The sequence below is a fragment of the Mus musculus genome, chromosome 15 (genome assembly GCF_000001635.26).
Source record: "Mus musculus strain C57BL/6J chromosome 15, GRCm38.p6 C57BL/6J".
Taxonomy (NCBI): domain Eukaryota; kingdom Metazoa; phylum Chordata; class Mammalia; order Rodentia; family Muridae; genus Mus; species Mus musculus.
This window is the reverse complement of record NC_000081.6, coordinates 91,795,763-91,809,768: the sequence shown is the minus strand read 5'-3', so window position 1 is coordinate 91,809,768 and position 14,006 is coordinate 91,795,763. Positions and strand designations below refer to the sequence as shown.

Here is a 14,006-nt window from a genome sequence, read left to right as displayed (position 1 = left end):
GCAACAGTTTCGTGTGTTGTCTTGTGTTGATCCTTAACCATAAAATTACATCCCTGCAGGCATAATCCAATGATACAGACGTCACCTAGCACTCACAGGGCCCCACGTTCTGTCCTACCATAAGAAATGCAAATAAATTTATAAAAAAAGATGAATCTCAGTGCCTAGATATGCAAAAAGAATACATCTTACAAATGGTAAATAATTCACTCCCAGGCCACATGACTGGCATGTTGCAGAACAGAGACACAAAACAAGTCTCAGACTCTAAAAGCAGACATTTTTCAGGACTACATGTGTCTTCCAGTCATGGAACACAGCACTAACTATAGGGTACTGTAATGACGCTGTCCCTGATCAGTGCTCTTACCTCTGTGTGTGTGGAGAGCACAGCAGTAAATACCCTTAGAACAAGGCAACTGTTTCCCTGTGCCTTATGTGATGTGAGTCTTCATCTCTCTAGGAAAATGAACTCCTGGGTGAGGCTGCTCTTCATGGCTGTTTTCCATCCACACAAGGTACCAATACATACCCACAATGCCATCAAATGCTCTATATCAAATGGATGTCTCTGCTTCTAAAATATTTAAGGATTGTATACTTCTCTAAAAAGTGAATATCACAGAAAAAGGAGGCTATCCAAATACTTACACATGCTAGTAAACACATAAATATTGCAAAACTACCACTCATCTGTACTGACTTGTAATATACTGGAGTATATCTTAATGATGATTATGCTTTAGAATCATCTAATACCATAATACATTAAAGCATTGAAACTGAAGCCAGAATCCTCTTAGTTGTCTTGATTTCATTGGCCCGAAGCAAGGCCTGGGCATGAGACTGACTGAGCTCCCTAGCAATTTTTGATCACCGCTCATGGAGAACCACTGTGAACAATGGAATTAAGATATTACATTAAAAAGCAGTAGGGTAACTGCTGTGAAGGAAAGGCCTGGAGCAGTGAAAGCACAAAGAGAAGCCAGGGAACTTCCCTGGGTGGAAGGAGAGCAGCCACACAGGAGGCAGCATTTGGACGGAAGCAGACCAAGCAAGAGCTCATCAGGGAGGAGGGATGCAAATGGGGGCAAGCACATGGAAAGGTTGGGGATACACCAGGGATGTGATCTTTGAGAGTAGAGGTGATTCCAGTTCAGCCAAAGCACAGGGGCAGCAGTGAAATTTGAATCCGGACAGTTGAGCTGAACTAAACAATGAATATAGCACAATAGGGAGGGCCGGAAAACTTTCAGCAAGAGAGTCTACTTGGCTTGCATTCTTGAGGGTTCTTTTTCCAATGTGAGACAAACTGGAGAACAACTTATGGCCCAAACGCTGAGAACTGGATAGGAAACACCTACTCTTAACACAGCCACAGCCACCCTGGGCTATGGTAGCAGCAGAGAGGTTCAGGGGTTTGAGAAACGATTGGGAAAGTCAAGTCACTATGATAACAAAGGACAATGCTGTCAAGGGTTAGCTCTAGTTTCAACACTGAAGATCCAGACAGACACAAAACTAGCAAGTCCCCTGGAAGAGAGATTTGTGACCAGGAGCTGGTAGCTGTCACATCAGTTGATGTACTTGAGAGCTCATCAGGTACTAAGCATTATGTTAACATCCTTACACTAATCTTATTTAACCTTCTAAACATCCCTTTGGGATGAAAAATAGGACAATATCTGAGTGACAGTGAAATAGATACTGATAGGTTATTCTCCAAGTTAGCAAAACCAATACACAGCAGAGCCAATATCTGACTTGTTTTTGCTTTTGCCTCCAGCCTACACTGCCTAATACTGAGGAGAATAAAAAGGAAAACTAGATTTGGTTAAAATCCAATTAAAATGGAACCACTTCACTGGAAGCTACTGGATAACTCAGAGGAACTCAACTGTAGACATTGACTAATGTCCCAAAGAACCCACCAGTAGGACATAGATCAGTAGGTAGGGGACGGGGCCTATAGACCCCTTGCTAATTCAAGGAATGGGTCCAGTCTTGGGTAGGCCTGTAGGCAACCATAGCTGCTATGAGGTTGTGACTATATTGAGCTGCCTTTGTCTTGCTCAGAGGTCAGCATTTCAGCTATGACCTCTGAGGCATGAATGTCCTTTTTAGGACTGAGCACTGTACTATCAGTTACTCTCAGAACCCCATGGTTGCACAGATGATAATGGTTAAACTCAGTGGAGAGACAGACAGACAGAGACAGGCAGAGAGTAGAGTTAGAGACACACAGAGAGTTGGATATTCTATAGGAAATTGTAGGGAAGAGGGAACTATTTAGGGGTGGGAGGGAGACGAGAGGATGTGGTAACAGTAATAATCAGAATGCCCTTTATACGTGTATAAAGTTATCAAAGAATAGATTAAAACACAAAAGATTTTGAAAATTTGTGCAACATCCTAGTTCAATGCTTATATATTTTCATTTCGTCTGAAACAGGTATCACTAACTTGGTCGTAATTTTGATAACCAATTATTAAATCTAGAAATTATCATTCTTAAAAATCTAAGTTTTGTTATAACTGATACTTAAGATATTTGTAAATAACTGGATATATAGAAATCCACAGCTTCAGTTAGCTGGACATCATTCCCTCCTCATTACAAATTTCTGATTTTAGCAATAATTAAACAATGTTTTAATGCTACTGTGATAGCTAGAACTTACTAAATTTTCTGTTAAGGTTGTTTCATCACTTAAGAGACAAATGTTGCATTTCTGATGATATTTAGTATCAATGCGGTCTGTGAGTAGTTTATTAATATAAGTGTAAAGAGAAAAACATGAGTGAATTATAAATTGGCTGTATAGAATGAAAATAACTTACAGCTGGTTGGTTTTTGTCTCGATGAGTTTCTGAATGGTGAAATCATTGGAAAAGGAGAAGACCTTTGTGCCACACCCTCCCCATGTGATGTGTCTTTCAGATGAATTCAGGGACTCGCTCAGGCACATCAGGGGCGTACTGACATCGCCTATGTGTAGTGTCTTCAAGGGGGCAGCTCCTTTACACTGCAGAGAGTAGGAGAGAAAGCTAAGCAAGCAATGCGATGCTGGCAACATTCCACTTCACAGAAGTGCTTTCTATTTTAAATGACATGGAATAATTTAGGCTTTCCAAAATTTCTACCAAGACAGGGCTTAGTTAAACTGGCATTCAAGTTGTCACCTCATGATCAGACTCTTCTCTTCCCTGTGCAAAGAAACAGCATGCAGAAAACAGCCTATTCATCAGAGCTGCTTCTCTTTCTTTCTTTTTTTCTTTTTTCCCCCAATCAGTTAATTATTTTATTTATTTTACTCCCTGATTGGAGCTTCCACTCTCTCCTCCCAGTCTCTCATTTTTCCCTCCCTTCCCTTTCTCTGCATAAGAGATACCTCACACAGATGTCTTATAAAAGATATATAGGATATGACCATATGTGACCCCCCCCCCCCCAAAGAGGTTATGACCCTCAGGTTGAGAACCACTGCTTTAGCTGATTAAAAGGAAATGGTGTCACGAAGTGGAAGCTGATGGACTAGATGGAACCATGAAGAACTGATGGGAGAATAAATACTGTAATAACTAAAAGACTCATTACAGGAAGTTGGATGACATATTCAGTACTAAAGAAGTGTTTCCATATAGAGGGAAGGAGAGAGAGGAGGAAGGGAGGGGAGTCGGGCTGGGGAATGAACCCAAGACATCCTAAAGGTTCACTGCATTCTCTACTGAGCTATGCCTCTGGCTGCCCACCCAGGAAGTCAAACTTCAGTATCTTTTTTTTTTTTTTCTGGAATGTTTTTATAGAGAATATCTTCTTCAATCCTACAGATAGAATCATCTCCATGTCTATCATCTCAAATAGGATTTCATCTCTAGTTTACCTTCAGTTCATTCATATAAATCATTGACTCCGGCAGCAAGTATTTTCCAAGGCTGTATTATTATGCTAAATGTATGGAACAATAAATAGATAGCAGGAGAAATATATGATGCTTCTTATCACATTAGGGAGAGATACGTAAAACGAACTCATTAAAAATACACTTTTGTTGGCATATGCAATAGTGTCTGGGTTTGGTGGCTGATTATGGGATGGATCCCAGGGTGGGGTAGTCTCTGGATAGTCCATCCTTTCATCTTAGCTCCAAACTTTATCTCTGAAACTCCTTTCATGGGTATTTTGTTCCCTATTCTAAGGAAGAACTAAGTATCCACCCACTGGTCTTCCCTCTTCTTGATTTTCTTGTGTTTTGCAAATTGTATCTTGGGTGTTCTATGTTTCTGGGCTAATATCCACTTATCAGTGAGTGCATATCTAATGACTTCTTTTGTGATTGGGGTCTCATATGAGGCTATGCCAGTGCCTGGCAAATACAGAAGTGGATGCTCACAGTCATCTATAAGATGGAACACAGGGCCTCCAATGGAGAAGCTAGAGAGAGCAACCAAGGAGCTGAAGGGGTCTGCAACCCTATAGATGGAACAACAATGTGAACTAACCAGTACCCCCAGAGCTCGTGTCTCTAGCTGCTTATGTAGCAGAAGATGGCCTAGTTGGCCATCACCGGGAAGTATTACAATACCCCTTGGTATTGCAAACTTTATATGCCCCAGTACAGGGGAATGCCAGGGCCAAGAAGCAGGAGTGGGTGGGTAGGGGAGCAGGGCGGGGGAGGGTATAGGGAACTTTCGGGATAGCATTTGAAATGTATATAAAGAAAATAAATAAATAAATAAATAAATAAATAAATAAATGGGGGGAAAACACTTTTATGTAAGAGGCATTCAGCATTTACCTTAACGGCTTTATCTTCAAATATCATTAAGTTACCATCAGCAGTTCCCACCAAAAGAAAGTTACTTTGCTTGCTGAAAGGAAAAAATACCAAAATTGTTACAAAATAACATTGTTTTGAGTAACCTGCCTTTTAAATTCTCTCATCTTGTCTAAACTTAAGACAGGTACCCCTCTGGCCACTGTTTTAGCCTCCCCTCCTGAAAGCTCAGAGATTATGTATCCATTTTCCAGTCCCTGGGGGAAAAAACAGGGACCTAGCTTCAGTAAGGGACAATTAGCAAAGACATGTAGCAAATTCACAAGAGCGCTCTGCCACTCTCCACAATATCCTTCAATATCTTCCACAACTGTAACCCATCCCTGTGCCCAAAGTTCTCCCATCTTTGTTTCAGTGAGACCGAGTTTGCTATCTTTTCCTAATGGTAGCATCAAATAAAACCCTCTTTTCCTTTGTAACTCAATCCAATGAAAGTTTTCTTCAGCACTCTCCAAATAGTTTCAACTCCAAAATTTATATAGTGATTTATATAGCGCAGTTCACACTTCGGGCTCCCAAGATTCATATTGAACACTATTTTTTCCACTATTGGCTTAAAACAAAAAAAGCATATCCAATATAATCCTAATGGTTCATAGAAATTATCCTTTCTTCCATTATACGTCTCCCAACCTAGGACTCAAGCCTAAACTTCTGCTACTTAGATATACTGATTATGATTTATAAAACAATTGCATAAGAACTTAAATCTCTTTGGAATATGAGCTCTATAAATGACAAAAACTAAGAGATGTTTTAAACCTATATTACCTATTAACAGCTTAAAATTTATTACAATTTATTTTAGCACGGGGGATGTAAGGTGTACAGGAGCCATAGTATGGGTACAGAGGACAGACGTCAATTTGAAGCACTCAGTTCTCTCCTTCTACCATGTGGGGCCCGGGTATTAAACTCATGATTTCAGAGTTGGGAGCAACTCTGCTCATTATCTACTGAGCCACTTCACAAGCACTTAAAAAGAAAACAACTTTTACATTTTATAAACAATGTAGATTACTTCACAAAGCAGTAGTTCAGTAACTACAATTTCAATGCATTCCATTGAATCATCAAGTTGGTGCTATATTGATGTCTGCATTCAAGGAAAAATAAATAAACATTCAGCATCAATTAGACACATGCATGCACACACACACACACACACACACACATACACACACACACCCCAAGGCAAGCTGACCCGAGTGGAAGTTATAGCATAGCCACAGCTGCCCATGAGAAATAGTTGACATACTTTTACCTGCCTCAGCTATATGTTCATATAGAAAAGGCAAACTTATCACTGTGGTCCTTCATGATTCTATTTAAAATAAGCAAACCAATAGCAAGCAGCAGAAGTCAGGAAATCTCTACTGATGTAATAATGCTGCAAATGACTAAAGCACCTGAAATGTCTATAATTTCCTTCAATTAACTGATAACCTTACCTCTGCTTGGCAAGGGAATTGCAATGCAAACAAGTGACAGAATCAGTCATCTTTTCCAGGGTGTGTCTCTTTGTCTCCTCTTCAACATTGATGACCAGGAGAGCCCCAGACTGTGTCCCGCACACAACCCAGCTCTCTTTCTCAGCAGCGAGATGCACCAAAGCCAAGCACAGTATTCTACTATCAGCAACTTCCTGTAAAGAAAAGAAAGTTAAATCTTGGAGACATAATTTTATGTTAAGTTACAAGGTCATGTATAGATTGAAAACATCCTGTTATCAACATCCTTAAATATGACTTCCTTTGCGCCTTTACTTTTACAATCAATGCTTATTTTATTCAGTTTTCAACAATAGATGGTATATCTGGTAAAGGTTTTTTTTAACCTAGTTCCAGAGTATATCTGAATCTGAAATTAAAGATTGAAATTCATTTTTTTTTCAGAACCAATTCTTACTTCATCAAGATCATATGAAAGGGTTCATTCACCTTGAGCATAATTTTTGGCACAATATTTCAAGGCAATAGTCAAAATATCAAGTTACTCTTTAACTCTATAAATTCAACTGTTAATTTATTGATCTATCTTGTAGGAGTCATATATAGACTCTTTTGCTCATCCCCCCACTATTGGGAGTGTTGGCTGCCAACAGACCCAGAAATGTGTGATAACACAGTCCCAATTCTAAGGCTAATGGCCAACTGACATTGAAGAATGAATGTCTCATCTTACATGTAGACACCCTAGGACTGTCTAACCCATAATATGTAGCCTTTGATGACCATCTGACTCCTATTATGTAGACGGTACCCAAAGACCATTTGGCCTTTTGTGTGGAAATTCATTAGACATCTGGCTTTTGTGTAGAGGCACCTGTTGACAAACTGGCTCCTTGTGTATGGACACCTGATGATAGTCTGGCACTTGTATATGTATACTTGGACATCTGGATTTTTGTGTGTGAACAGTTCACAGTTCTGGTCAGACTCCAGAGCCCATGAGGGAAGAGACTGTGGCTCATCTTCCTCATAAATCACATCATTTTTCTGAGATTCGTATTCTGTTGTCTTCCTTTGCCTCCTGCCAAGCTTCTCATTCCATGAGTCATAATTAGCTGATACATACACAAACATGCCACACACAAGTATGCATATATACACAAACATATATGTGTGTACATATATATACATACAATGTATATGTGTGTATATATATACATATACACTTCTTTGTGTATATATGCATACATGTGTACACATATACTGTGATGTTAAAACAAAATGATCTGGTTCAACAGCCACTTACTTGTTCTAAAGGAAAGTTAATTAACACATTTCTACATTGGCTCTTATTTGATTTCCTCCAAAGTAATTTTTAGCTAATGTAGGCTTTAAGTTATTTTAAAGTATTCTGAAAGATTCTAATTTCAAAGGATTCATATTTACCTCATAGCTGTATCTTTCCGTGTTTAAGTCAAATAAGGAAAGCTGTCCTTTTTCTGTGTTCCCACATCCCAACCAGAGAGTCGCACTCTTGCTATTGAGATTCGTGGCAACCATGCATTCAACAATGATGTTCTTAGGTATTAAAATGTGTCGCATGAGGCAAATTAATTCAGCCGAATTCAAAATGTCAAAGACCTGAGAAAGTTTGAAAATAATGAAACAGCATCCATGAAGTTAACATAGATCAAATGTGTCCTAAAGCTGTATTAAAGAAAACCTACAGTTCTCAGTTAAGCTTTGACTTGATAATCTAGATCATTAAATACAATAGTCCAAATTACAGATAAAATTACATATAAAAAACAAACACAATATATACTCTTTGTATACTGTGCATAGTATATACTCTTTGTATGTGTGCTACAGTACTTCTTTTAACATAAAAAGTTCAAAAGTATTAACTAAACCAAATTTATGTACTTGTACTCAATTCTATATTTCAGAGTCAATCAACTGGGAAAAAAAAAGCATCACACCAGAAACAAAGTACATCTATCAGTTGTAGGAAGTGAAATCTGTATTTGTTTAACAAGTTAGAAACCATCTCTAGATCTGCATTAGAGTTTTCCTTTAAGCACTAAAGAACAGAAGACCACTGAGTACACAATAAGCAAATGGAAGTAAGAGCCAGGATGCTAGGAAGAGAACTGGGCCAGCCTCCTAACCTACAAGACCACAAGAGTTCCTTATTCTCTCTATGCCTGGCTTAGATAAGCTGATGAATTATCCATCCTGCTTAATACAAACAGACTGTACCAAGACAAATTCTGTAAGCCTAAGCTTTGCAAAGCTAAGGCTTACACTTTATACTCTCAGAGCTACGATGGAGTCCATAAAGTACAAATAAAAAGAAACAGTATTTATGCTATGAAAATTTTTACTATAATAAAATAAGAAATAAAATAAAGGAGCCACAGGGTTGAAGCAATTGTAGAGTGTTTGTCATGGTCATTGTTTTTGTACTGAGCTATTTCTGATCATGACACTGAAAATTGAATAAATCTTCAGATATTCACCATGATTTAAAATCAACACAGCACAATGGAAGAACTACAGTCATGGTAATCTATGAAAGTTCAAACCAGCCTAAAGTATAGCAAGAGTTTCCTTTCAGATATTATGTCAGAACATATTACTTTGCATCAACTTCTAGCTACAAACTAACTTAAAATATCTGATGAATTTTAAAAATGTATTGAATCCAATCTCTTAGGCTATGTCTTTTTATTGGGAGAATTAAGGCTATTAATAGTGAAAGGTAGCCAAGAGCCGTATTTATTAATCCTCATTATATTGTGATCGCAGTGTGTGCTCCCCCTGCCACTTTTTTTTGTTTGTTTGTTTGGTTTGGGTATTTTTTGTTTGTTTGTTTTGTTTGTTTTTTGTTTGTTTGCTTGCTTATTTTGGTTTTTCGAGACAGGGTTTCTCTGTATAGCCCTGGCTGTCCTGGAACTCACTTTGTAGACCAAGCTGGCCTCAAACTCAGAAATCCGCCTGCCTCTACCTCCCAAGTGCTGGGATTAAAGGCATGCGCCACCACCGCCCGGCATCCCCCTGCCACTTTTAACTAACTGTTCTGGGATTATTCATTCACTGTGTCATTTTGTGGGTAGTTAATCGCTTCAGGCTGACATTGTATTTGTCATCCCTTATATAAATCTGGATTGCTACATTTATTACTGTAAATTGTTTCCTTTCCCTGGAAATTGTGATTGATAGTTTTGCTGGGTATAGTAGTCTGGGTTGACATCTATAATCTCTTAAAGCTTGTAGAATTCTGGTTCGGGCCCTTCCAACTTCCAGAGTCTCCATGGAGAAGACAGGTATTATTCCAGATTTTTACTTCAAATATGATTTGGCCTTTTTCGTTGAAACTAAATATCTTTTCTTTATTATGTATATTAGATAATTTTTATTATGTGTTGTGAAAATTTTCTTTTTCAGGCCTGCCTTTTTGGTGTTCTGTATGCTTTCTTGTACCTCTTTAGTTTGCGTAAATTGTCTTCTGTGATTTCGTTAAAAATATTCTCTATGCCTTTGACCTGGGTTTATCTCTTTATCCCTATTAATTACAAGTTGATATTTTCATAATGTTCCAGATTTTCTGGATGTTTTGCACCTGGATTTCTTTTCTAATTTAAGAGTTTCTTTGAGTGAGCTATCTATTTCTTTTATCTTGTCTTAAAAAACATGAAATTTTCTCTCGCACATCTTTTAATCCATTGATGAGCCTTACCCATGAGGATTTTGGCATCCTTAATTTTTCATTTCCAATTTTATTTCAGTTTGGGTTTTCTTTAGTGATTTTATTTCTTTGTTAAATCCTATGTTCATTTCTTGAGTAGTTTCACATTGCTCATTGAGATAGTTATCCATAGTTATCCATATCTTACATAAGGTTCTTGAGCATATCCATAATTGCTATTTTGAAATTCTTGTTTCATATTTCAGATAAACTGCTTTTCTCAGGTCCTAACACAAAACACTTGCTGGTCTCTGGAGGAGGTATATTGTTTTGGTTGTTCACGTTTGTTTGTTTGTTTTTGTGCTGAGATCTAAGCATCTAGAGTTAGGATGTTTGGGCTATTTCTCACTGTGGATATCTTTGTTGAGTAGGTATTTTATCCTATGGTTGCTATTGCCCAATCTGAGTTGAACTATCCATAGTGGCTATAGGGTCTCCAAGTTCCAGAGGAAGTATGCTGGGAATGGGTTTCCTTGTTAGACCTGCTCTGCAGGTCTTCAAGGAGTCACAAAACAAAGGAGCTGTGCTAAAAAGAAAGGGTGAGGAAGGCAGTGGGGGAGAATTAAAGGACCCTGGTGCCAAGAGACAAGTCATGGAGCAAGAGGTAGGAATGGAGTAAAGATTCCTCTGACAAGCTGCAGCAAGACTAAGGGTAAGTCTGGAGGTATCAGAATGAAGGACTGGAAGGAAGATAAAGGTCCCACTACCTGAGTCTCATCCTAGTATGGCAGTTTTGGGTCCATGATAGAGGTTCTGTGAATCAATGGAGACAAAAGGAACTGAGGATAGACTAAAAGGAAAAGCCATAGGGATTCACCAGGAAGAACTAGGAAATCTCTTGTTCCTCACAAAGAGGCCAAGTCCCTAGGAGATAGGAGTGAGCTAAAACTTTAATTAAAACAAAGCAAAACAAAAAAGCTAGGTATTTGTTAACCTTGTGGGAAAGGATCCCTTAAAATGTGACCTAAAAAGAAACAAGCATCAAAAGATGCTAAACATGTTCGTATTAAAATGAAGGCATTATGTTCATAAATATGCCAAAAGAGAAACTGTTAAGTTTTATAAAAAAGAAAAAAGAAGACAAGGATATGTTTTGTAGATCCAGGCATGGTGAGGTGGAGGGGTGCCTCAGCAGGCCCATGCTGACAAATCCCTTCCCCCTGAGGGACCAGCATAGAATAGAATTTATTTAGGGCATAGGAAAGGGAGTTGGGAAGGGAATAGACACACACACACACACACACACACACACACACACACACACACACAGAGAGAGAGAGAGAGAGAGAGAGAGACAGACAGACAGACAGACAGACAGACAGACAGACAGACAGAGACACAGAGACAGAGACACAGAGGCAGAGAGACAGAAGAGGAGAGGAGAGGAGAGGAGAGGAGAGGAGAGGAGAGGAGAGGAGAGGAGAGGGGAGGGGAGGGGAGGGGAGGGGAGGGGAGGGGAGGGGAGGGGAGAGGAGAGGAGAGGAGAGGAGAGGAGAGGAGAGGAGAGGAGAGGAGAGGAGAGGAGAGGAGAGGAGAGGAGAGGCCAGCCAGGTACATGTGGTGGGGAGGGGAGAGAGGGAGAAAGGGGTCAGAGAGAGAAAGGATGAAGAGAGAGTAAGAGAGTAAGAGAGCAAGGAGGGGGCAAACAGTCCCTTTTATAGTAAGCCAGGCATACCTGGCTGATGCCAGGTAACTGTGGGGTGGAGCCTAGAAGGAATGTTAAGAGAAACGATAAAGGAAACCACATAAAATCAAAAAGAAATCTTTACTCTAGATCTCCAAGAAAGAATAACATATATGAAAAATGTCGTTCTCACATGTAAAATTTGTGAGTAGATAATTGAGTAGAAAAATGGGTACAGCAATAAAAAATACATTTTGTGAAAAGACATGCATGCATGTAATGTGCATGTATCAGCAATAATAGATACGTACACAAAGAAATATGTGAATATATGTACCTACCATCAGTGATGATGGCTCTTGGGGTGATGGGGTTACAGTGTGTGTTAGAATGACAGAGATTATAAAAATTATATTTTATAACTAACACTATATAAATATATATAAAACATTATGACATTTAACTTCTATGTATATGTTAATTTATGTGTTTAAGTATATATTTAAAAATTATATGCTTATAAGTGTACAAAAGAATATGATGTTTGATACAAAATATTAAAAGTTTTTAGCATGAGTGTACCTGGGCAGAAGTGGGTCTTTCTTGAGGATTTTCTTTCAAACACTTTGTAATTAACTTCTCAACCATAGGCCATGGGGCACAGCCATATTCTTTAACTGGATCTGAAACATAAAGATGATCATTCCAGCATACAAAATAAATCAAAAGTTAAGTGCTTACTATCAACATATATGAGTTCAAAAATGCAATGGAAACTCTGATCCATAATTCTAAGTCTACTATGACATAGCTGGTTTTGTTAACTTCATCTTCAGTAGAGCCATCACAAAAGAGTTCCATCCTTGTATGTCTACCAGTTAGGAGGTAGATGATGGATGATCTGAAGTTCAATGTTAGAAGCAGCTACATCGCAAGATTAATATCTGTCTGGTCTACATAAAATCATCTCACTACCACCACGCCAAAACAAACAAATAAAAGATCTGCTGACTTCTTATGGTATCAAAAGAAATACAAAGATCAAATGAATATAATAAAGACATTTTTATTTGATATTTGCATAGAGACTTTGAAAACACTTTTGCTCATATAATAAATAGCTACTCTGAAAATACTTTTACTTTAATACTCACAAAGAGCAAGCATTAGAGCAAGCAGTTGGTTTGCATGCATTTAATATTTCCTTTCGAAATGCCACTCCTCAAGTGGGTATACAGCAGAGAACAGGGCATTTATACTGGAAAGCTAACAGGAATGATACGGATGATGGCTAAGTGGCATCTGAGTTGGGTTTGACAATAATCCATTTCCTTTTCCTGAGTCTTTAAAGGTCCCTAAAGAGTAGTTGATGGCACAGTGCCCATAGCAGCGCTGAGTGCATACTCAAGCCTATCTTGGGGGAGAAGGACGTCTTAGAAATCGCTACATAACTCTGTATTAGCAGATGAAGTCATAGTCAAGAACAGATGAAATGTCATGAAATTCGTTGGAGCCACGAGACACCTATTCAAAATGAAGCTTCCCTTGTCAAGCACTCATTTACCATTTCTCATTAATATTCATAGCAAAGGATGTTATAAATTACTAAAGGCCTCTTCATGAATATGAATTACTTTGCTCAAAAGCAAATGAAAACATCCCAGGCTATGATGCACTCTGCAATTGTTATCAGAGCTACAAACACAAGCCTGATTCTAATGGTAATCTTCCTTTCCCAAAGGTCCTCCCAAGGGAATACCAAACACCAGTACTTCCTTTGGATTTCATTAAGCCTAAAAAAGCTAGGTTTTTCCTGTGATCTTTATTATTGTATCACAAAATTTAAGAAGATCTATGCACTCAGCCAAAGTCATCAAACTCTACATGACCAAGCTGACATTAAGAAAAGAACTCTTGTAGATAAAACCAGAACTTACCTGGCAACTTCCCTTGTATGGCTAACTCATCAAACTCATTTGGGAACCTCAAACCCTCCATAATCCTACTCCCAGTTGTCCAAATATCGTGAAGTAGTAAGCCAAAAGAATAAACATCGGCCTGTTGGTTATAAATGACATTCCCCCTGGCAACTTCAGGTGCCCGGAACCCTGAAAGGAAACAGATACAGCAATAAATTTAGCAAACACCAGGGCCTGCATGTAGGCCAACTGCTAAGAAACAAGTCAAGGAAATGGATGAGCTCTAAGTCAGGCCAGGTCATTGCTGCAGTAAGAAACCTGGAAGAAGTCAGTGAGCAGTGAGCAGGCCTGTCTCGGGCACCATGCCACTGCCTATCTTAAAGGACAGATCTTTTGATCTTTACTACAGAACCTTATACTCCT

General features: G+C 38.6%; 1 protein-coding gene across 2 annotated transcripts in view; it reads right to left on the bottom strand.

Moving 5' to 3' along the window:
• The window catches only part of Lrrk2 (leucine-rich repeat kinase 2), a 143,334-nt gene that overhangs the window by 6,356 nt on the left and 122,972 nt on the right, over positions 1 to 14,006 (bottom strand). For both annotated transcript variants that reach the window (XR_875310.3, NM_025730.3), the window contains exons 42-47: positions 13,602 to 13,772; positions 12,247 to 12,347; positions 7,736 to 7,930; positions 6,290 to 6,483; positions 4,800 to 4,872; positions 2,842 to 3,026 (exon numbers count right to left, since the gene is read on the bottom strand). Coding sequence is in view for 1 of the 2 variants with exons in the window: in NM_025730.3 (NP_080006.3) it covers positions 2,842 to 3,026; positions 4,800 to 4,872; positions 6,290 to 6,483; positions 7,736 to 7,930; positions 12,247 to 12,347; positions 13,602 to 13,772 (919 nt within the window). In the remaining variant the exon portion in view is untranslated. The remainder of the gene's footprint in view (positions 1 to 2,841; positions 3,027 to 4,799; positions 4,873 to 6,289; positions 6,484 to 7,735; positions 7,931 to 12,246; positions 12,348 to 13,601; positions 13,773 to 14,006) is intronic.